Source organism: Magallana gigas, chromosome 6 (genome assembly GCF_963853765.1).
Source record: "Magallana gigas chromosome 6, xbMagGiga1.1, whole genome shotgun sequence".
NCBI lineage: Eukaryota > Metazoa > Mollusca > Bivalvia > Ostreida > Ostreidae > Magallana > Magallana gigas.
Window position 1 is genome coordinate 14034379 of NC_088858.1, and position 25539 is coordinate 14059917.

General features: G+C 34.0%; 1 protein-coding gene across 1 annotated transcript; it reads left to right on the forward strand.

The window, feature by feature from the left end:
- The first annotated feature begins 80 nt into the window (after positions 1-80).
- LOC105317550 (mitogen-activated protein kinase kinase kinase 11) lies at positions 81-24489 on the forward strand. Its single transcript, XM_066086747.1, has 8 exons — positions 81-1122; positions 14053-14233; positions 16396-16544; positions 16967-17142; positions 20021-20267; positions 20652-20774; positions 22221-22394; positions 22570-24489. The coding sequence occupies exons 1-8, from the start codon at positions 405-407 to the stop codon at positions 23814-23816; spliced, it is 3015 nt and encodes a 1004-aa protein (XP_065942819.1). The 5' UTR covers positions 81-404; the 3' UTR covers positions 23817-24489.
- The last annotated feature ends 1050 nt before the right edge of the window (positions 24490-25539 follow it).

Genomic DNA, 25539 nt, shown 5'->3' on the forward strand with positions numbered 1-25539 from the left:
CTGAAAAATATTAATGTTAAGGTCTTGAATTCATTTTGATGGATTTATAATAAAAGAATTTAAAATATAAATAAATAACACCGCACCCTTTTTTGGCCCCCAAGGTCAAAGTATCATAAGATGGCGGCTTTTCTGGGTCTCGGAAAGACAATGGTGTGATAATGCTAAAGCTGCTACAAAACAGGCGATTGGCGCCGTGATCGAAGCAATATGTGAGGAATTCTTATTTAAAATGTGTTAATTTCATTTGGAATTTTATTCTTAGCGCAAGTTAATGGCTTTATTTGGGGTATTTTTGACTTTCTTAACACTTGATGGATTAATGTACCCCAAAGTTTCCAAAACACCTCCCGTGTTGGTGTTTGTATTGAATGGACACCACGTTAAGATAAGAGCATCTGCTGATGCCTAGTGCATTTTTGTCACTTTCATCTTCGATGGCATCGCGAAAAACCAATGTTTACAATACGAAAGGTAGCAATGAGAAGTATTGGACAGCTATTTTTGATTATGAAGCAAAAAGGGAGGATGAGTTGACATTACGGAAAGGTTGCCAAGTTGAGGTCCTGTCCTATGACTCCCACATCTCTGGAGATGAGGGGTGGTGGACAGGGCGGGTTGGCAACAGTGTTGGGATATTCCCCAGTAACTTTGTCACCAATAACCTAAACTTCAGCTTTCCGGAGGAGAAAGTTATCCCTGACAGACCATTTGAAATTGATTTCAATGAGTTACAGCTTGAGGAAGTCATTGGAATCGGAGGTTTCGGAAAAGTGTATCGGGGTTTGTGGAAAGGAGAAGAGGTGGCTGTGAAGGCAGCCAGACATGACCCCGATGAACCTGTTAGTGCAACAATTGAAAGTGTTAGACAAGAGGCAAAGGTGTTTTGGCTCTTAAATCATTCAAATATTGCTTCTTTGAAAGGAGTGTGTTTAAAAGAACCTAATTTATGTCTTGTGATAGAATATGCTGCTGGTGGATCGTTAAATCGTGTTTTATGTGGTCGGAGAATTCCTCCAGAAATTTTGGTGCAATGGGCCATTCAAATTGCAAGGGGTATGCACTACCTTCATGAAGAATCTCCAATACCTTTGGTGCATCGTGATCTGAAGTCAAGCAATAGTAAGTATCTGGTTTAATACAAACCTGTAGTGTATTCAATTCATGGATGAAACACTAGAATTGAAACCCAAACAAACTGAAATATGGTATTTAATATGGTCTCTCTGGGCCAAAATGTGAAAACTGGTTTGTACCTGTTGCACTATATTTTAATACTGTATGTGCATTACTTTAGTATTGTACTAGAAAAAGAAAACAAGGTGTCACTGTGTATTGTTTGTATACATCATGAGGATTGTAGTGAATTTCCCCAGAAATTCAATAATTTGCATTGCAGATGCTGTACTCGTATTTTGTAACATTTATTTTTGGTAACTTTTGCAATAATTACTGGATAAACAATGACTGTGGCTACGAGCTAGATTACAGTAGATGTAACATGTGCAGAAATGTTGCTTACCTGTACTTTGAGGTCAGCAAGTCGGCAACCTATAATTTTATATATAATGTGATTAATGACATTGAACTTTGTCATGAATTAAATTATAGAACCCGTATTACTTTGAGTGACATACTCCATTATTTCTTAGTGTGTAGATTTCTTTTTTTTATCAATGAAGATTGTTTTTAGAAATTTAGATTGAATGTTAAAATTTTATTAGATCTATAATATTGTAAAATATTGGCATATCACTTAAAAATTTATTACTGTTTTGGCATCAAATAAAATTGTGATGGACAAAGAAGTTAAAACAGTAGTTCAGAAAGGTCTTAAATTTGAAGAGAAATGTGGAATGTTTACTCTGAAATTGGTGCCGATGTTGCAGAAGCTAGAAAACATTAGTTAATTATAGAAATCAACTTGTTGGTTGGTAAATGCCTATGAATGGCAGCCTTTTTATGAGTAGCAGTATTCAACGTGAGAGTAAACTTCCTTTATTCTTCCCACTTCAACTGCAATGTTTTATTCTGTTGAAAAAAAAGTTGCACACATTTGCCACAGAATCCTCATAATGTTGCAATTAGAAATTAAAAACTGGATTTCTTGGGAATTTTTCCAATTTTTCTTTAGCTTTGTACAAAGCAGGTGTGCATTTTAACTGAACCCTGAGCATTTCAGAGTGGCAAACAACCATTTAACAAGCTAGGTTTAAGAATGTTATCACCCATCATGTAAAGAAGGAAAACACATGCAATGAGATGCAGTTGTGTTCATTGGTACATGAAATCTGCAGGTACATGTATATAGATAGCTACAAGTATTTATTTATAATTTAAAGGAGGTTGTATTTAATTACCAAGCTATTCCGGGTATTCCCCACCAAAATATCATGGGTACTTTACCACCCCATAACTTTCCATTTATTCCTCTAGAAAACTTCTAGAAGAATCAGCGTTCATTGATAAAGTAATTGATAAATAAGTTACTATGCCTCTTGACCATTTGGAAAATAAAACTGAGAATCAGAAATAAATAAATTTATGACAAGAACAAGAACAATCTAGGCTTTTGTAGTTAATCAATTACTTGGATTTAAAACTAAGTTTTGAATTGTGTTCCATTTTAGCCACCCTCTTTCTTCAGACAATAGTACACTTTCTCACAATTCAGCAGGTACCTGGTATATAACACTATCAGGTACAATGACAATAAAACACCTTCTCTTCCCCTCACCATCTCATAGAGAGGTGGAACCATTCATGGGGTGTTATTTTGGCACCTGGAACTCTATATATTGGGCTTAGCCATGTACCTTGTCAACATGTTTCCAGAGAGTAACATTTTGTTAAAGATACTCCAATTATTGCATACTCCTGATAATGTTGAACATCTGCTACTAAGTAACACATTTTAAAAAAGTGTGTTGGTTTAATTTTTCTTTTAAATTTTTTGCCAATTGCCATATAAATGCTAAACACTATGGTTTGGAAACTCCGAAAGAGTTGTTTCCAAGGACCAAATATTGATGATTGTAAAGTTTCATCTAGAATACATTCATATATATATGCATCAATCAGTTGCAAAAATTGTTATGAAAAAGGAAAATTTGTGTAAGCTACTTTTTTTTTACATGCTCAATGGTACTGCTGCACTATGCATACATGTAGTTAATTTGGCCATAATGTCAGATGAACTGTACATGCAGGTACATACATGCCTGTACATATATTTAGGCATACTCTCTTACTCTAGCAAGAATGATTTTATAACCTCCTTTTTTTTAATGTAAACTAGAAAGTTGATAAAGTGCCAAGTAAAAATCAAACTGCGGAAGGAAGATAGGATGTGAGTTACCAGATCTCTATCTCTCTTTTATCACTCAGTCAATTGCATATTAAGGAGATTGCCAAGAGTTCAAGAAATCACTTTCCATTGTTTTTACAGTCAGGGCTTAATGATTTTAAAAGTTCCCCCTTCAGATCTCCACAAAAATGCCAATCTGGCAGAATTAAGATGTAATAAAAAAATTTTTTTTGTACTGGTATTCAGTTTACATTGAGTATTTTGAAGTGCATCTTTATCTCCTCAATTATGCTTTACATGCATGTTGCTAAGTAATGAAAAAAAAACCATGCATGTTCAGCTTGCAATATGTAGACTTTTATGCAGTACTTCATGAAATTATTTTCACTCGCAGAAAAATCTTGAGACTTAATCTAAACCTTGTCTCCCTGAACAAAATCTTAATTTCATTTTTTTTAAGTGTTATGTATTTCAGATCAGTAGTTTTCATAGTTAGTGTTTTGTGACTGTTTCTGCATCAGAATGAATCCATATATAGATTTCTGTGACAACAGAATTGATTCACTATTGGGTCTAACATACAGAGTCCAATACTCAATCATTTGTACTTGTCTCCAGTGTAGCACTTGTCACATATATTTACAAACAAAAAAGTTGAGAATTTACTTTTTAAATAATCATTCTCATTTATCATGTTTATGCATAATACTCATAATAATATAATTTTTATTCACATACATGAAATTTACCCTCATCTAATCCCTCAGTTTGATATCTGAGACTCACACTGAATCTTGAAAACTGTACAGTACATGGCTATTAACTTTACATAAGAATTCTAAAATGAGATGAATTTGTTATGGTCATGATTAAAATGTTAGAAAATTTAAAAATATGATTTTAACCACCCTTCCCCAAATTGAAATCCAAATGAAAAATTGGCATAAATATAAGGAAGAAAGGGAACTTAATACAGAAAATGTATGTCTCTGTAATTTGCAAACCTGGCATTGTTTAATCTTAGAACTGGTTTTAATTCAGCTGCTCAGTGAAGATTTTACATTTCCAAAATCATTTGCTGTAAACCTGCATGTATTGTAACTGACTGCAGAACTTGCAGCACTTTTCCATTCAATTAAATAGCAAAAAAGAAAAATCTAGGCCACTGTCAGTTTCTGCAGATCCCCCTGTCATATTCACTGACCCACAATGCACCTGCTTCTTAGAGCAGGGATAATTTACCCTCTTGTCGAGAACAGAAAAAGCGTACTCTTAAAGTACAGACTAGTTAATATATATGTACTGCATGAGTAAAATGTAAACGACTTGTTACTCAGTTAGGCAAGTGTTTAGCTGAAAATGAAATCTTCAATCAATTAGCTTGTCAAAAAATTGTTATGGTGATAAATCAAAAGGTCATTTATTATCATGAAGTTCAATGGTTACTGATTATACTGTAAACCCATACAGGTATATATATGATAAATATACCTATGTTCAATACATTGTGATATACAGTACATGTATAAGAGTGTTTTTTCCACTCTCTTTCTTTCATCCTTGAATGCAATGTATATCCTTAATGTGGCGTTCAGCTTTTTCTCACATAGAACATCTGTTGATGTGTTTATTTACTGAATCTAAAGAAGTTATTCATGTTTAATTCTCTTAATGAAATCAAAGCACATTCTCAATGGATAGATGACTTGAATTGTCCAGGTGTCTGACTCTTCACTGAAACAGATCATGGGGTGGTTAATTACAGTTGAAGAGGCTAAATCAGTGCACATCAATAATTATTTGAGAGAAAGAAAGAGAGAGAGAGAGAGAGATTTTTTTTTCTCATACAGTATGAGTTTGTAAATAAATGTACCGAATTTGGAAAAATTTAAAAGTAGCATACTAGCATAGAAACTTGTCATCATTGATTTATGGTATACAGGTCATTGCATTAAATCATTACAGGTATGAAGTAAGTCCTGAGAATGCTGTAATTATGATATAATTAATAACTGAGGAATATTAAGATATGGCTTATTTAAAATTTAGATCGGAAAGTTTTGTGTATGTGTATACATGTGCGATTCTTTAAAACAGTTCTATGCAGTCTGTAACTGGATGGGTTTTTGGAGAGGAGGGGAGCTGTTCGAAATAATAAGGACACACAAATAATACATTATGGAAATCAAGGCAGAAACACGTACTTGAGAGCTCGTTTTTCATTATTTTTGACTTGGTATATAATTGAGACACTTAAAATCCTAGCTTTTTGACTGATCTGTTGTGGCCTTGGTAGTATGAGAGTAGTAGTTGTGTTTTATCCCCTTCACAACAAGGAAATTTGTTGCTAAACAATTGCAGGAAGGATAAGAAGTAAAAATAGCAACTAGAAGAGGCAACAACCAAGAGATGCCCAGAGGCGGGGAGGTATCATCCACACAGAGTGCACAAATTGTGAAAGAACAGATACTGGTGTTGTTCTCACTCCCCTTAGTCAATTCTGCTGAAAACGAGACCTCTTTCTGTCAGATATAATTACACTGCAGGTTTTTCCTCTCTTCACTAAGGAGGTATTTTTTGTTCTGTATGTATGATTTAGTGATGACCCACCCAGAATCTGTTTGTTATTAAGGCTTAGGTGGTCTGTATTAATTATTGTTTGAATTATTAAATTATGGAGGGTGTGTGAGTATATAATATATGTTTTAGCTATACTGTAATATTCAGTGGAGAATATGGCTCAGTGGTCATAGGCATTCGGCCAGTAACCCAACGGTCGCTGGTTCAAACTCTGCTCTGGTCACTTGATGTAGTGTTTGTGCACTTAGACAAGGCACTTTTTATCTACATTGTCTCAGTCCATCCAACTGATATTGGTTCCCTGCATACATGGGGGTTAACCTGCGATGGACTGGTGTCCTGTTCTGGGGAGTCAATTACCATGGAAACCTTATGTGCCTACATGGCTGGGAGAAAAATTTTATTTTTAATACTGTTAATGTTACATTGAGTTATTCAGATTTTCCTGATATATTGGTTTAATTCTGGTTAACTTTCTATGCATTTGGTTGTCAAGCAATTCATTCAGTTAACTGTAACTAGTTGATTATCCAAATGATATTTTGCTAGCCAGATGTAATTTTAGGTTCTGTGGCAATACCAAGCAATCTTTATGAAGACAGCTTCAGATAAAATTACCATAATGGCCTGCACCTTGAAGGCATTGCAGTTTTTTTTCTTTCTTCAATGCTAAGTAATTACGATAATGACTATTTGTAAAAGAATGTTTTAAAGCACAAACATACACACTGGACAATCATTGTATTAAATGACTGGAAAATGATAGCATTATAAGTTTTGCTGCTGAGATCCTTACAGACGTGTCCATTAGTGTCCAGGGTTTTCATTGTGGGCCTTCTTTAAGTGAGACCACTTCCGAATCATGTTCCGCACCCAGTATTTTGTGGTCATAAGCTGAAGTGGTCTAGCCACTCTCACTGTGCCTGACCTCTTATCGTGTGTCCAATAAACAGAGTATCACATATAAAACTGGTTTATGTAAATAAATTCGATCAAGATGTGAATCTATGGAAAAATCTAAACATGCTGTCAAGGACATTGCCTGTGCAGACCTTTTCAAAAGTTAATTTTAAAAGACTTTAAATTTTTCCTTTAGTGCTGTGAAATAAAAATGCTTTAGCTCCCACAACTGATTTTTTTAAAGCGTTTAATGGAATGCAGTAAACATAAAAATGTAGCGAGTTTAACATCTTATTTTACAGCGTTGTTTGTTTTCCCATATCTTTAATTCAGATAGTAAGACATCACATTAGATCGGTTATCAGCGTAGATCTCGGCTGTACTCAGGGGGAGTATCACATGTCAGGCCATCTCTATCTCATCAACTTCGCAAAGCTTGCTCTTGCTGTTACAGACAGCATCCATGACTCAAAAAGACTCTCGCAGCCTTAGTATTTTAAGATCATTTCTGCATTACACATCTATACAAAATCTGTAAACAATTAAAGCATTATTATTACGGGGCGTCACACTGGGACCCCTGAAAATAAAGATACGATTTTTCGTCTGATATCATAATTGTGAAGCAGAGAGGTAAAATTGCAGGTGTCCTGCTTTTCATCGATGATAAATGTATACAAGCAGAAAATGATTAAAATTGTGTGGGCTTTTTACGGTGATTATCTAGTCTCCAGTGTCGAGTGCACTGGACCCTGGATTTCTATAGAGATTAAGTTTGGTCGCAGTTCCGGGTCTATTGTTGGTCTACAATGTATATCAATTTTAAAGAGACACGCATTGATTCTAATCTGGGTGTTTATGAAGTGGGTCAAGTTTAAAGACGGACTAGTGAATCAAGTCAGCTAGTATTTTTATCTCACTTGGAAAACCTGAGGGACAGTCCATGTGTGCACTCCAACACCTCAGCACTAATCTAGGTTTCATTCTCGATTTGTCCGATTTTTTCATAGCCAATAAAATAGGCTGAAAATATTAAAAGTGCAGTGGAAATTTTGTATGCACTTTAACTATAATGTTGGTCATGGCAGCTGTTTTACTCTTAATTTGTGCAAACATATTCATGTGCTTATAGAACATAAAAACCTTTTGATCCCAATATAAATAGACCAAAAAATACATGTATTCAAATTTCAATGAAGCTATTTCCAAAAACCTGACCCATTCTGGGAGTAGAGGGGTGTGTCTGAATCGGTTTTATTTGAACCTTGAGCACTGAACAAAGACAGTGATGTGTTTTAAGGCTCTATAGTTTGTCATTTTACTATTACATGTGTAATGTGTGTGCTGTCAAATAAATTTGGGATTTAATATATTATGAATAAATTTTGATAAATTTGTATCTTTTTTGTGTTTCCGAGATGAGATTTTTTTTATGAATTTTGCATTTTAAATTGTGATCATAAATGTCAAAGCAAGAGCAAAATAGCTATAAAGTGGCTGGGATTTTGATAATTTTTTTTTCAAGTAAGGAGTTATAGTAAATCTACTTGTAGAATTGTTTGTGCATTTTTATCTTGATTTCTAATACCCATAACATTTCACACATTACAAAAATCTCATTTTATCGACTCCATTGAACTTAGATGAAAAGGAGAAAATGTATTTCTGTCACACTCTAAGTATAAACTGGTACTAATTACGTCTCTGCAAAGCAAGTCAATTTGACTTCTGTAGCAGTTGCGACTTGCTCGACCACGTCTCTTCAAGTACTTGTGCATTAAGATGTACTATAAATTATCAACCAAGGTAAATGCAGCTGAGTATTAAAGTATTGTTTGCCATACATTACATTCGGTTAAACAGGTTTATTGAATACTGTATCAAAGAAAGTAGGGAAATATTTACCCCTGTTTTATTTTCGACCCCTTTGCCCTCCTCAGCAGGCAAATTATGGACTGGGCGAACTCCAATGTCTCAAATTCATCTCTCTTTCATCACAATTGTGTCTGGGCCAATGTCAGAAGGGGAAAATATGTAAATGTAGAGGGGTGAAAATAAAGCGGGGCAAAAACAACCCTGTATTCAGTAAATCTGTACTGAGGTGTGCAAGGTATTCTTTGTTAGAATAATTCATAAATCTTAATTGGTATTCATATTAAAAGTTAGTCAAAATTCAATAATTTTTCCTGCAGATATGAGTAGATGTACATGTAATTTTTGGAGTAAATACCAGTATATACTTCTAAATGTATTTAAAACCTTAATTAGACAAGATTTATGGAATTGCGTGTCCAGAGACAGTTACGTCACTTGATGTTCAGGTTAGGTAATTACAGTGTTAAATTCATACTGTAAGAGAACCTTTATTTTTTTTCTGAGTTTATGTTCATGCAGAGTTGTAAATGCATGTGTTCAAACACCAAAGTTCTGATAGCTATGTTTGCATTATGAATTGCATGTCATATTAAACACTTGTTAGAAAAATGTGGTTTTAAGGTATTTACGGCATGGTTTTTTACAGACAGGCCTTTTAATTCTCAAAAGTTCAGTGATCTGAAAGAATATGCAGTTAAAAAAAGATTAAACTTTCACAAAATTAAGTCAAAAAGATCTATGGAAAAAAAAAATAGATAATGAAATAGCTAGAACACAGAAAGGCGATAGAGAATCACCAGAGAAACAAGAAAGTGATGTGGGGGCTTTAGATTCACATGTCAACTCTGACACAATTAAAAGATTGGCACCCAACTTATCTTGTTCCAGACACAATAAAAAAGGGAGAAAAGAGGGCTGCAAATCTGGGTTCTATTGCCAGATATTGATGTAAAACTATCAGGAGATGTAACTTGATGGCATATATCTGAGGGGTTTTTAGCCTAGTGTTGTTTACGGTATGCCAATAAAATTTACAGGAGAGAGAATAAAGAAATTTCTAACATTTCTTTCATAAACCGAGAAGATCTTTTTTAGGAAGCTTAAGTGCATGCGTTTATAGTTTTATATATTTTGTTTGTATGACTTAACACTACATTGCATTGCTTATCGTTTTTTTTTTTTATACCGGTACATGATGAAATAAAAATTTGTTGGATATTGCGATAGAATCGTGATTATTATATCTGACATGTTCAAGGTAATCGGAATTAGATTATACTTTTTAATTACAGATTTGTTATTGAATTTTGAAGTTATATTTTGTGTGGTTTCAACTGGATCAATTTAATTCATGAATGCATAATTTACTATCCAACTGAATAGATATTAGTTGTAAAAATAAAGACAAATGGTTCATTCTAAATCCTCAATTCAATGTTTTGGGATAAGCAGATTTTAGGAGCTTTGTGCTCTGCAAACACAGAATTGAATGATGGTGTCAAAATTGTTAGTTTAAACCCATTAGCTCTTAATCCTAAAACCTCTCAAGCTGCATAATATTGTACAAGATGTCCCATGAAATGTGTACAGATCTTCTTAGGAATGTTAGACTAGTCTGCCGGATTCATTCAGCATTAACATACATCCAAAATCTTTAATTGTCCAAGGACTTCTATCTATAGTTAAAGGCTCCACCTGATACCTGTGGTTTTATGATATTTTGCGTAGGTGTTGAGCCCCATATTGCGTCTTACAGTTGCCTACAAAACAACTGTAACATGATGAACAATAAATTGAATTGTGAGACCATTTTTGCCACTTTGTACTTCCTTCACCCCTCTAAATGTTTACAAGCACTGCTAATGGTGCCCTATTTAGACTCTCATGAAGAACTGGGTATACATTTTTATTGCTCAGAATTTAACACAAGCATATACAATTCAAGACATGCAAGATACGGTAAGTGTTTTTTTGTGTGTCACCTGTGTTGCAGCAGGCACTTTGGGTTCCCTTTCGTCCATCTGCGCATCTTTTGTTCTTTGTTTGAATCAGAGAAATTGGATCATTGTTTTCTTTGTACCTTGGTGGTGACATATTTGCAACCCAAGAGGACCACCTATCTACATACATATGAGAGAAAATCTGTTTAGGTTTCATCCCCTAGTTTAAGGTCACTGGATGTATGTTGATATCTATGGCCCTGTTTGACTACGCCTTTTCATTATACCTGTACGCCAACAGTTTTGGCAAAATATATTTCTCTGGGACAAAGTGGTGTTTGTAAGAAAATCCCAAGCAAACTGCTCCGGTCTGTGTGTATTAGGCTTAAATCTGTATCCCCCTTGACAAATCTGGGTCAATACCATGTCAGGATTGGGGTTTAAAAAGTAAAGATAGGGACGGAACCTTTTTCTGCTGGTATAGTCTCTCTGATGTCCACTGATAAGGCTAAAGGGGTTTGTACTTGATTACTTCCCCTGATGTCTTCTACAAGGCCTTACCAGGTATACAGCGACAATGGACATGACAGCGAAGGCTGTATTGACATTAAATGAAAGAATTGGTGTCTTTGTGACCTGTTTTGTTTTGTTGGATAATAGATGAACTGATTTTTTGGATGTCCATATTTTTCAATAAGTAGACTACTGTAAGGTTTGCAGATGCATGGTCTCAGTGTAAAGAGAAGAGATTAATTATTGATGCTTAATTGTCTGATCATCTGATTTGGTGATTATGGTCCAAATCCCAAGTTGTGCCCTGGTACTAGTGCTAAGTCTACTAGTCTAGACTGGCTGTAAGTTCAAAGATGTGTGTAAAACACAAGGTCAACGAAGATGGGATAGGAAACCATGGTTAATGCTGATGAGGTTTTTGAATGAAGAGAAATTAAGGGGGGGGGGGGGGTGTAAGAAATTTATGAAGTATGCAATGTAAAGTAAAAGAAATGTTGAAAGGTTTGGGTATTTGAGTTGTAGGTGGCAAATTATGTAAAATACATGTACGTTGACATCAGACTAATACCATTAACAGCAAACCCCTGATGAAATTTGCTGATAGTGCAGTTTTTATATATCTATGTATTAAGATCCTTGTCAGTGGAAAAGATATAAGAGGGTCATCACAATTTTACATACCAATAGATTCACAGGATTTCTGCATTGAGAGAAAGAGAGAAGACCAGATCTCCCATAGATAACAGGCATTCAGCTTTTCCTCTCATTCTGACAGGTCAAACAATGAGCTTCTTTATTGTATAGAAGACTTGCATATGTAAATGATGCAAATGAGCTTGGCACAGACTGTGCACTGCTTAGGGGTAAATAATGATAAAAGCTCATAAATAAATATATTATATTTTTTACAAAGGTTTGGGGTTTTCCCCGTGTTATTAAATGTGGAACAGTGGAAGGAATAGCTTTTGAATATCAAATTGCATTGAGTCTTAAATTGGCCTGCAGATAAACCTTCATTGAGTCTTGGCCTGCAGATAAACCTTTATTAAATAATATAATAAAACTTTGATATTCAACCCTTAGTTACAGACCGTAGATGTGTCTGTAACACCCCCCACCCCACCCCCCCCCCCCCCAAAAAAAAAATAAAGAAAAAGAAAAAAACATTATAATTGAAAAATGTTTTTGACCTGTCAGTAAGTCTGTCAGCCTGAGTTCATCAGATTTTTTGTCACTGCAACTTGTCAAAAAGGAGGAACAGAATTTTAAGAAACTTAGTGGTATAATTTGTTTTAGGGGAGAATGAATACCGGTAGATGCCCATATTACAAGGATATTCTGATTCCATTATTTTTGGGAGGAATTTTATCACTTTTTACCATATATGTTATTTTACTCATAAATATTACAGTGTATTAGGCTAATGTGAATAAAAAAAAGTTCTATGTGTATTCATGGCCATCACATATTCTTGTACAAGTACTGTAGGCAATCAGTCATTGGATACTTATGTAATTTGGAATACTTTTCTCTAGATATGACAACCTGCAATATCTTTATACCTTATACTGCAGTGCTTGGGTCAAGTACCTCTTCCTCAAAATATTTTGTTGAAAAAAACGAGGAATGTTAAAAGAAAATTGAAGACAGTGATAAATTATCTGGTGTCATGAGTCCTATGGTCCTTCAATACCTTGTTGTTAAGTGTCATGGAATGCGGAGAAAGAGCAGGCTCTTTAGCGTGATTGTCAAATGAACATGACAAATGAACTGCTGCAGATTGGGCACCGTGTGTAACTGCACATATATGGTAGAGTAGTATACTCGCTTCTCGCATTCTAATGCAGATGAAGTCTCATTTATTGGAGACAATTCTGAGTCATTAGACAGTTGTGCATATATTTAGCCACAACTTGACACATATGTAGGTCAGAATCCAAAATCGACTGACGTAATCCCCACATCCAAAATTTTAGGGAAAATGTTTGTCAACCTAAATATTTTATAGTACGTAGTAAAAAAGGCAGGTTTTACTGCAGGTGCATAGGAACATTTTTAACATTGCATAATTGTTCCTTGAAAGAATTCCCAAAGATATCTCAAGCATTTGAACTATGGGTTCAAGTGGCTGTCTAATTGGCCGTGAAATATCCGCTATCTCTATCTGGAGATCAGCACCCTATTTTGAACAGATAAATCAGATGTTCAAACACAGATTGTTTTTTACAAACTTACCGGTAGATAAACGGAAATAGACACATGTTTAACTTATTGATAATTATTCTTTGTCACACGTCATCCAAATATTTTACCTACATGATAGATATTTCCCAGCATAATGCACATAGTAAGTTTACATAATGTTCTAAGGCTTGACAGAAATGTGGTTAAAAGCACTTCATTCAGAAACCTAAATAGAAATTATTCTTTGCTTATGAATGATAGGTATTGTTTCTGTGGCTTTGACAAGAATTTGAAATCGATCATTTTGTTTGTTACCATTTTCACTATGTTGGAATTTCTGACATTTTTCTGTGCTCAGCAAATATTGAATATACATTTGATATACCTTTCAGTTTGATATGTTCATAGGAATAAACAATGATTCTTGTGTTAAAATCTGAACACACTGCAGATCCATCAAATACATATCATATTTTCAGACTCATTTCTCAAGATTTTTTGCAGAAATTAGTACATGTTTAAGTTTTAAATCCAAAGTAGACAAAGACTTGGTACTTGGTGACCTTTAAAGTCAAGGTCAGAGGATATAATTCAAGTTCATCAATATGATTGGTAACCATGATTTATTGAGGCAATGTCTGTAGTTTTTATCAGCAAAGACATTTATAATTACCTACATGTAATTATAATCATTTTATTTATAATAATTATCCTATACATATTTTTTTAAATAATTGTCTTTTCTTTTTTCAGTTCTATTAAAGGAAAAGATAGAAAATGATAACCTCCAAAACAAAACCCTTAAGATCACTGATTTTGGTTTGGCAAGGGAGGTTTCCAAGACAACCAGGATGAGTGCGGCTGGGACGTACGCGTGGATGGCCCCCGAAGTAATCAAAACCTCCACCTACTCCAAGAATAGTGATGTCTGGAGGTAAGGGACTGTCCACTCAGCTTTTTCAGTATCTAGAAAAGAACTGACAATTCATCAATTTCAATTGCTCAAACATACGCTAAATTCTCCCATAGTACATAAAGGTTCAATCCTTAGCGACTATTTCTACTCTGTCTAGAGCTTTCATGGTCTAGATGCAAAGTATTCTTTGTGCAGTTTTTGATAATTAGTGTTGTTTATTACTATTGTTTGGCATAGTACTCACATGTAGTACTATATGGTCTGTAGATCAGTAGATTATAGGTACCAAAACTCTCACGGCCTGCGTTTTACAAAAGAACTTACGACAAAGTCGTAAATATTTTCAGTCTCATAGAATGGTCTTTAATAAAAAAAAAATAAATACATAAAATCATTTATTTACAACTATTTTATTTTCCATAATTATATTCTACAGCCATTAGAATAAAATGTTGATTAGTTAGGGATTAATTAGCATTCATTGATTTGGTTGTAAGTCGTAAGTTCTTTTGTAAAACGTAGCCCTGAACCTAAAATAAGGTATCCAGTAATGAAAGATTTTCTATACTCATGATTCCTTGTCCTTGGTATACATGTACAAGTACCTTAGCATAGTTTATAAAGGGTACCAGGTATCTTGGGATTTAGTAAACAAAGTAAAGATTCATGCTTTACTCAACATTTTCAACCACCATTTGTTCTTGCTAAAAAAAAAGGTAGTATTAAAAATAAAATTATATTCCACTATTGTCATCTTCGCTAATCTTTATCATAGTTTTAATCTTAATTTAAAACCTAGAACACCCAGTTGTATTAATTAGAAACTAATGTAAAATTTTTAGAAACTAAACCAGACCAATATAAATTGTCTCTATTCAGGTTAGCAATATAACCTTATTTGAAAGACAATTGAGCCCCTGTTGTGTTTTCGTCAGTTAAACTTATCATGTCAAAAAACCACAAAGCATTTCATGCTACATGTGAGTTTTCATCTTGCTTTTGACGTCATCATCTGATTCATAATGCATGATTGTCACCAAAAACATATATAATGCTCTTAAAATTTATGTGAAAACTTTTTAATAACTTGCAAGTTCCATCAGTTTGAGAGAAAATTGAATATATTATGCATTTAAGGGAAGAAGAAAAAAAGGAATTCTTTTTTTTCATCACACAACATTATACTAAGGTCACACCCCAATAACAAGCCATATAGGTTTATCCTTTTTGTCACATCATACTTCTGTCTGTTTGGAAACCCTCTCAGTATAATAGACCAGTGTTTGAGATTGTGTACGTGGGCTTTAATCCCGGAGGGACCTCTCGTCAACAGAAACCCTGCGCGTCACACGATATCACCTGTTGGAGTCGGGGTGGAGCAAAGACTCTTTTAAAAGGAAGGTACAGAAGGCCAGAGGTCTGAGACACTCTTGTGTAACAAACACTTCACTAAAAGACACCAATCATGAGTAGTGGTGTAAGTCTCCATTGTGCATCTCAAAACCTTGAACGGAAAGCCCACAACAGGTGTTGAGTCGGTGCATTATCTCCATGTTTTATGACTTTTGTATTAATGATTTCCAAGGGTAATTTACCTACCTGTGTGGTTTTAATGATCTTGTTTTGTCCCTTAAAAAGAGAGTGTACTAAGTTATAATATAAAATTGGTTTGTTTGTTTCTTTAATTTTAAAAGGAGAATTGAACTGCAATAAAAGTAAAAATAACATAGTACTTTATTTCAAATAAAACCCAAGTAAAAGTTGTTAGGTAATCCTTTTCGATGGAATAGGGATTCAATAACAAACAGAGATATAAATTCTCCACAAGGCAATAACTTGAAAAATTTTGCATGTAAGCTTCCTGGGTAATAATACTAAGTATTACATTGACAAACCCTCAAATAGTACCTGTATATCAATTACAATGTGTGCCACTGGTAGACCAAATATTGTATTTGCAATGATGGATCAATTAAAAACCAGTAAATATATTCTTGCAGTTTTAAATCAAACATTTGACAACACACAAAAAATGAAAAGAAAGACAATTAAGGATGCCATCTTTGATATAAAGATTATCTTGCTATTTTAGATGGATAAGATATACATGTAACTATTACAATGTATCTAAAAAAAATTATGATTCAATAGATATATTAACTCTGCATCGCTACTTTCAGCTATGGTGTTGTCCTGTGGGAGCTGTTGACAGGAGAAACGCCGTACAAGGGGATCGATGCCCTGGGGGTGGCGTACGGAGTGGCCGTCAACAAACTGACCCTCCCCATACCCTCCACCTGTCCAAACCTCTTCGCACAACTCATGTCTGGTAAGAGTTTAAATTTGTTTCCATATGCATTCAATTCTTCTTACACCATGTACATACACTTACCCAGGCCCTGAAAAATTATCATAATGCAATGGTGTGGAACCAAACTATTATTAACTCACTGAATTAAGTTACTATTGTAATATTTACACTCTAAATGTTGGTGTCAATGTTTCCAGAATTTACCCAGTGATTACCAAGTACTAATCAATGTTGTTCATTGATATAACTTAATTAGATTGGATTTATAAAGCTAAGCATTGTTGATTTGTATTTAATCACAGTAAAAAATATTGTTAAAAGAATATGTTTATTGACAGCTAGCTATGTAGATTTGACATCAGTATCGATTTGAACAAGCAATTTTTGGAAATACAATCAAGATACAAGACAACATTTTCTCTGAATGGTGACTTTTTCAGATTGCTGGCATCAAGAGTCTCATCAGAGGCCTACTTTTGCGGAAATCCTTCGTCGGCTGGATGAAATATCCACCTCGCCCTTTATGACGACCCCTCAGGAAAGCTTCCACACCATGCAAGAGGACTGGAGGCAGGAAATTGAGGAAATGTTCAACGAACTTAGGAGCAAGGAAAAGGTAACTCTTCCACTGTTCAGGGGAGATAAATATTATTGGATTGAATCCCACAGGATTCTAAACTATGTTAAACTAGAAAATGACCATTTGAATCACACAGCATGAAGTATTTGTGTATCTAGTGCATTGCCTAGTATGTATAGGTATGTTGAAACTATTATTCAAACATGCATATTTATTGAGTGTGGAAGTTACAAAAAAAAAGAATTATGAAAAGAATGTGGTCTTATCTTCACATACTCTTTTTGGTTAAGACTGGTATGTGAAACTAAGTAAACACTAATTTTTCACCTTGATAGGGATGTAAGGAAATAAGATAACTATTTTCAGATGCTATGCAGTAGTTTTGCACTTTAGTAATAAAAATTAATTCAAGAGCTTGCTTTAATTGAATCAAGTTATCGTTATCGAATTACACGAGAGCCAAACTTGACTGTGGATTTGTAAACATGCTCAAGGAGGAAGAGTTCAGTGGGTGTATTTGAATACACTTGTACTGAGGGAGATTGTTTCAAAAGATAAAACATGCACAAAGTGATTGTGTTGCTCAATACACTGAGCTTCCCTCTGTTGAAGATCAAATCAGTCTGTATCTCATTACCACAGTTTTGTAAAAATAGTTCACTGATATCAACCGCATTTCCCCATTTTCTCCATTTATACATTATTGACCTTAGGAAATCCTGGTGTATATATACTAAAACTTAACTATTACTTATATGGTCAATGATCTTTTTACTTCTCTTTATTTTTTTTTTAATAAATGAATAGGAGGTTTGGGGGGGGGGGGGGTTAAACACCTGTATGTACTACATTCTCTAATCCAAATTTGATAGAAGACATAATTGAAATGTAGGTAAAAATATGAGTGATTGATGATCATCGGTTGCCTACAGTACATAAACTACTTCTTTACCACATCAGTCAATAGAACACGGCCAAGAATGATGGGTATAAATAATGTACGCATTACATACACAGCTTTCCACAAAGAGAGATTAGATATAAAAATGTTGATCATTAATTGATAAACCACTGAGAATCTGGCAGAGCCTTCACAAAGTGATGTCTGTCTTGTTGGTTTTAAAGAGCTATGAAAATATTCCAATTTAAAGTATTTTCACCCACCTTTGTTTTTTAAAAGGGTCAGTACATTATAGGCCAATGGCTTGAAAAAAAATTCTGATACACAACATATTTATATAACATTTGATAAAAGACAGAATTTGTGAGGTCTCTTTATGCTGGTAGGCAACAAATATAGTAAATTGATATTTTATTTCTTTCTCTTGCCAATACCAAGTGATAGTGAGAGCAATTCATTGCCCTCTGAATGTGTTGTGGAAGACATGTTTTTGACCATGAATCAATGGTTATCTAGTAAACAGTTCTGAAATATTCAATTTTTTCCATGAAAAAAGATCAAGAGCAATGACAGATTTATCAAATATGTATAATATGAGGTACCTGCAGATGTTTACTTGGAATGAACACAATGTTGTAGGAGATTTTCTGATAATTCATTTGACAGATTTTTGATAATTTGACAATTTTTGCTTGAAACTAGCTCTAAAAGCTATATATTTTATGCATTTCATAATGAACTTTTTCATTCGTTTGAAAATTATTACCCATCTTTTAGAATTGAAATTGTAATGCAATCAATCCTGTGTCCTTTAGTCATTTCATTATCACATGAGTTGAAATATATTTGCTCTTTTTCTTTTTTTTACCCCCAAACTATTTTTCACAATGTATTTTTGGACTACATTTGTTTTCTTTAGGGATCTTAAAATTCAGCAATATAATACCTCTATTTTACCTTGACCTTTAGAGAGAACAATGATGAGCATTAGATAGCACCTGCTACATTGTACCTCAATAGTTTACATATAAAATTTATGTATACAAGGGTAAAACATGTTAATTTAAAAGGGAAGTAAAACTCTACAAAGATGTTCCATATAAGATTGTTTGATAGTTTTTGAACTCCTTAGATTAAGATGTATCCACCTGTCCTTCTCATCTATCTTTTTAATGCGATATCTTTGGATTGCTGACAATATTTTAACAGACATTACAGATACTATCAATATTTATGTTTTTATATTTAATTTAATTATGATGTTTGCATGAAACACACTTTGGGCTTCATGTGACTTATTGCTTGTGTTTCTTTTGCACGTGCAGAGTAAAATATATCAAAATTAAAAGAGTCATCTTTTTTTATTTTTCCTTAGGCTTCATCATACATGTACATAGAGACAAAAGAAACATTGATTTTTATTTTCTTTTTTAGGTGGGGGTTAAAAATGGACAATATATAAATTCATTAGGCTGTATGGAAGCTTAAAAAACACTTTATGCTGTTCAATATGTGGACACAGAAAACACTTTTGATTTATTTCTCTGTAGATGAAGGGCAATAAAGTAAAATGTTCATGATGCCGTTTTGAATCTGAGGAACACTTTGTGATCTGTAATTATGTGATTGTTATGAAGAAGTTGAGGAGTAGACTGTGATCTGTAATTCTGTAATTGTTTTGTAGGAGCTGAGGAGTAGACTGTGATCTGTAATTCTGTAATTGTTTTGTAGGAGCTGAGGAGTAGACTGTGATCTGTAATTCTGTAATTGTTTTGTAGGAGCTGAGGAGTAGACTGTGATCTGTAATTCTGTAATTGTTTTGTAGGAGCTGAGGAGTAGACTGTGATCTGTAATTCTGTAATTGTTTTGTAGGAGCTGAGGAGTAGACTGTGATCTGTAATTCTGTAATTGTTTTGTAGGAGCTGAGGAGTAGACTGTGATCTGTAATTCTGTAATTGTTTTGTAGGAGCTGAGGAGTAGATTGTGATCTGTAATTCTGTAATTGTTTTGTAGGAGCTGAGGAGTCGTGAGGAGGAGCTAACAAAGGAGGCACTGAAACAGAAGAAGGTAGAGGAGTTTCTGTACAAGCGAGAGCAGGAGCTGAAGGAGAGAGAGATTGAATTAGTGGAGAGAGAGCTCAACATCATGATCCTTCAGCAAATCATGGGCAACCCCAAACCCAGGACCAGGAAGGGCAAATTTAAAAAGAGCCGCCTTAAGTTGCTCAAGTCTGGTGGCTCTTCCATTAGTGAACCTTCTGGTAATTTACATGGACAATAAAACAAAATTTAAATGATATGGCATTAATTTTTCTAGTTAAAATTCTTCTGTTAATTTGTAATGATACATGTACTTTGATTTGATCAATATTTGTGAATACAAATTTTTGGATTTGTTTGTTGAGTTTATCCTCAAAATGAAATGCTCATAAAAATGAAATTTCTATTAACATATGGTATTGATTGGATCATTGGCCACAAATTTACATATTCTTGAAATTGTGATTTTCAGTAAAACCACAAAAATTGATGCCAACGAATATTAATGAAACCACAGTACATGATATTAGTTTTGAAGCTGTCAGGCATTCTCTTTGTTTCTCTTGATTTAGTGTAATGTGAGTGTTTGTTGAAATTAATTACAGACTTTCGACACAACATCACAGTAAAACATGAAGTTCCCATTCAGAATCACAATCCCTCGAGTCCTGACAGTCCGCCTCAGTCACCGACATCGTATACACCCTCACGACTGAGGGCCATAGCCTGTAAGTATTAGGCAATAGACTGAAAATAGAAAGCCATATCTTCAGATGCAGGGAGTAGTGATTTGTAAAGGTATATTCAACACATGGGCAAATTCCAGATAATCTGAATTAAAAATTTGTACTCATCCTGATAAGTAGATGAAAAAATGGTCAATTGTTTCCTATTAAAAGATTAGCTGATGGTGAAGAAGTTACATGTATCATGAATGTTATGAAAATCCTACAGTGACAATAATTTAATGATTGCAGCCCATATCAAATATATATAGAAGCATTCCATTCTACCATCAATGCAATCAAAGCTCAGTTTCTGTATTTTTTGGCCTTTTTGCACAGCAATATCTGGCTTTATAAGACATTATCATCTCATTTAAAAAAAGTGAGGGTGTGTTTATTTCATGGTCAAATGTTAACTAGATTTATTTACTCTTAAATCAGATCTATATCACCTTGTACAATTTCCCCTGGATTCTTGATAAAGGGAGTCACTGAAAAGATTCATTCAGTTTTCCTGATATACCTGTTATAAGAATGATTAAAAAGTGAATCAACAGATGAACGTTTACTGCAGGCTTGTAAAGAAGCATTATCTATCCTAGATCAAAACGCACAAATGAGAAAGTCGGATGGTCTGGTTCAATAACAGCATGAATGAGTGTAGATATTGAAATGAATATTCATGAGCTCATGACATTATCAATATATATACCACACCATCAATGCATTATATGGCACTATTAATGATGCAGAACAAAGCCACCTTGAAATTTAATTAAATGCTTGTTTTTTTTTCCTGCTGGGTGATTCATAAAAGTGAATCATATATCATCCCATTTGATGAAAGGTGCTCAACTGTTGAAATGGTTTTGATATGATAATTACATGATAAAAAGAGATTTTTGGAGAAATTTTCAAGTTGCATAATTTTGGCATATGTACAAAAATTTTAAATCTCTTCCTGAAAGTTAAAAAGTGCTGAACTTACTCGATAGATCAAGAAGATGTTTAAAATTGATTTTAAAGGTTTTCCAGAGTGTTATTTGTGGTAAAAAAAAAATCAAAAAGTAAGTGCAGTGGATAAGTTTATGTACAGTTTGTATGTACATGTACAGTATCAGATTGTATGAACATGCATGTATACATGTACTGAAATATAAACTAAAGGTAAATAAGAATTAATCCATCTTAGTAATTAAATGCCTCACTCAAGCAAGATTTTTTTTATCACAAGCCTCTCTGCAGGGTTACAATTATTTGAAAAAATTGCTTTTACCTTTTTTAAAAAGGTAGATTAAAATATAAATGAAAAAAATTTAACATTTATTATCAAAAAATAGTTCATCATATTATTGCTCATAGATTACCATGGAAAATTCAGTCTTATGTTTGAAAACTCTACCTACTTTTAATTGCTACAGATACTGAACATTTTACATATTCTTGTAGATCCAGCTGATGGGGTCAAAGGTCGTACCTGGGGACCAAGCTCTGTCAAAAATGAACGGCACCAAAGAACATCAGTCATTTTTGCAGATGGACGTTGGTCAAAGAGTGCTCCTAACTTAGAAAGATCTCTAAAGAATTTAGGACATTCCAATACAGGGGCACTTAATTCTCTGTGTAAGTCACTTTCAGATACTTAAGAAAGAGTCAGCTATTTTTGTAAAAAGATTTGTAGGCTTTTTCATAAGCAAAGAACTAAGTTTTCATGACAATTTGTGGTACATATTTGTGATCAGTCTGTCTACTGCTATCAGTATACATTATTTCATTCATTTGATTCCTTGTTCTGCAGATGGAGATGAAAACGACTGGCCAACAGATCTGTCAGATATTAAGAATAAAAACATTCCATACTGCAGTGCCGATTTTTCAAGACTCGTGAAAAAATCAGAAAGTAAAACTGAGAGTGCTTTATTCAATATGACAGCTATGGTGGTTGGTATTGTGACCGGTTGTGATATTACATCTCTTAGTCCACTCACATCAAGGGATGAGACCAAGAATCGTAAGAAGCGGGACTCGTATATCCTGAATCGCAGAGATGCTTACAATGCAGCTGTGCGTGATTCGTTTCTTGACAGTGAGGACAGTATTTCGAGTCGATTCACTTCGCCGTCAGGATATCCCCACCATACATACCACGGCTATCAAGCACGTCAAAGACCTGCTTTAAATTTAGATGTGCCAATTCGATTTACTGAGGAGCAGAGTATTCCACAGTTTTATTCTCAGACTCCTACTTTTCAATCTACAAGTACAATAGATTCAGATGTGACAGTTCAGCGAAGATCTCTGTACGATAGTAATGCCAGTACGCTGGTGTCTAGCTCCCCAAGTCACACCACACTGAAAAGACAGTCTTCGGATAGCAGTACCAGTAACTATGATACCCCACGTACCTCTAGAAACCTGCAAAGACACTCTGTCACATTTGAAGACGAATATACCAGCAACTACAAATCATACAACTCGCAGAACAAGCAGTCTCCCCCAAATACCTCAAATTTGTACTACGATCACAACCCCACGAGTCAGTATACCCAGCAAGAGGCCAGTAACCCTTGGGGCAATGGAGCCCCACCCAGGCCTCCCCCTTATGTCAGTGATGTACCACCCCCAGTTGTGCCTAGAGACTACCACTCGAGACAGCAGGAGGACTCAGAACCACCCCCACCTATACCCCCAAGGAGGAAGTTCAACAATCTAAATGGGGACGCCCATGCTGAGAGACCAAAAACTCTGGATATGGGCCCCCGGAACAGACCTCGCCTTCCACCCCCTCCCCCACTCCCCACCCCTCAAAGAAATGACACGAATACGAATGAATACCCGACTCAATGGATTGAGAAGAGTGAACTAGACACGCCGTATTATTCGACCCGGTCCAGTTTATCCCCAGGGCACACTCCCCCGCATATCACTCACCACACGACTCTGCTGGACATCGACGTGGACGGACAGAGTAACGACAGCACCAGGCCCCTCCTACGACAGAACGCAAAACATATCTTTGAATTTGGTCAGGAAATGCTGTATTAAAAATTTGTACATAACTTATATCAGGACACAAAAAATTTATGATGGTTATATATGATTTTGATTTTGTTAAAGCAAAAAAAAATATTCTGTTTAAAGCGTTCTTATGATGAGGAACAAAGTGTGTTTTGTAAGGATTTTTTATTCACCCCCTCACTCAGTATTTTTAATCATGTAGTTCTTGTTGAGCAAATGGGTTTTGACAAAATGTGCTTTACAAATCACAGTGCATTTCTAAAATTTATCACTCAAAAGAGTGTACAGAAGGATGCCTTGTGTATATGAGTTTTTTATAGAAAATTGTCTCTGTTATACATGTATTATAATATTTGTAAATATGAAAAGTTTAAAATATGATATTTTTACCTTTTTATTTATCACATCCTGAGTGTGTCTCTTCCATTTCGTTGTGTTTTGTTTATTGAAAGTTTTTATACCCATTATCCATTAAGTTATGTAGATGTTATATGTAGAATTCTAGAAATTCAAAATGTGATATATATATATTTAATACAATGTAAATCCAGAACGTCAAGTACAAGAAAAAAAAATTAATAAATTTTAAATTTGTTGTAAATTGATGAGCAACAATTCAACAGAAAATGATGATTTTATTTTTTTATATGCAGTAACTTATAGAATACAGGCATTTTATACATAAGTAGATTTTTTTAAAAACGAACATTTTTAGTTTCAAAGTGACAAATACGCAGATATGCCAAAAATTTGAAATATGTTCATCGTTTAAATTTTTGTATTAGAACCTGGAATTGGGGTTTTGTTAAAGTGTCAATATAACATGATTTTATTATTACATAGTGCAAATTATATTAAAAGAAATGAGTACTTTCAGTTTAAAGGAAAAACGCTTTAAGAGAGTGACAATTAACTGTGGTAAAGTTAAGTTTGAATATGGACTTGCTAATTTTTTTTCAATTTGATCAGTGGAAATTCTGAAGGAAAAAACTGTGGAAACAAAAATTTAAAAATTCAGAACATCATGTATTGTTCAAGTAGGAAAAATGATCACAGATAAATAATAGGCAAACACATCTAGCGATTCCTTTGTGGGATCTAGTTGTAACATTTACCGGTGGTATTTTAAAAATCCTTATCCTTTAAACATTATGATATCTTTGATTAGTAAGGTGCTTGATTTACTGAAAAGTCCCAGATATCCTAGCAAATAATTGATGAGTAGGTTATGTGACATACCAATTTATAATAACTCAATTTCCTTCATGAAGTAGAATCTCTTTCATTCACTTCTTTTTTTGATAGATAAAAACCTAGTTCTAAACTTGAAGATGTACATGTTTATATGTTTGCATGTTTTTCAGGCATTCTTTTTTAAAGATTTTGCATGAAAGTACTGCTGTGGATATATTTAGGGTCGATACTTTTCATTTTAACATAATAGGATTTAGGCAATTTAAGTTGGCATTGGATAAAATAATGAACTAGTAAATGATTCCCAAGTTTTTAAAAAAATTTAACAATCTATGTCTTTGATTTACATGTAATTGTGTAAAGCTTTAAGATATAGAGACAGAATAACATGAGACTAACATAAGCAACACAAATATTTTCAGTAATTTTTGTTTAAAAAAAAAATGATTTAAAATAAGATACTTGTAGATGATATGATATTTGACATATATGTTGAGGTATTGTTGAAAAAAATTTTGAATTTATTCTGATGGATTTTTTTTTAAATGATAGGATA

Coding starts and splice junctions, on each gene's coding strand:
- LOC105317550 (XM_066086747.1), top strand. CDS start 405: ATGCCTAGTGCATTTTTGTCACTTTCATCTTCGATGGCATCGCGAAAA. Junction 1,123..14,052: donor TGATCTGAAGTCAAGCAATA/GTAAGTATCTGG, acceptor TTCTTTTTTCAG/TTCTATTAAAGGAAAAGATA. Junction 16,545..16,966: donor CTTCGCACAACTCATGTCTG/GTAAGAGTTTAA, acceptor TGACTTTTTCAG/ATTGCTGGCATCAAGAGTCT.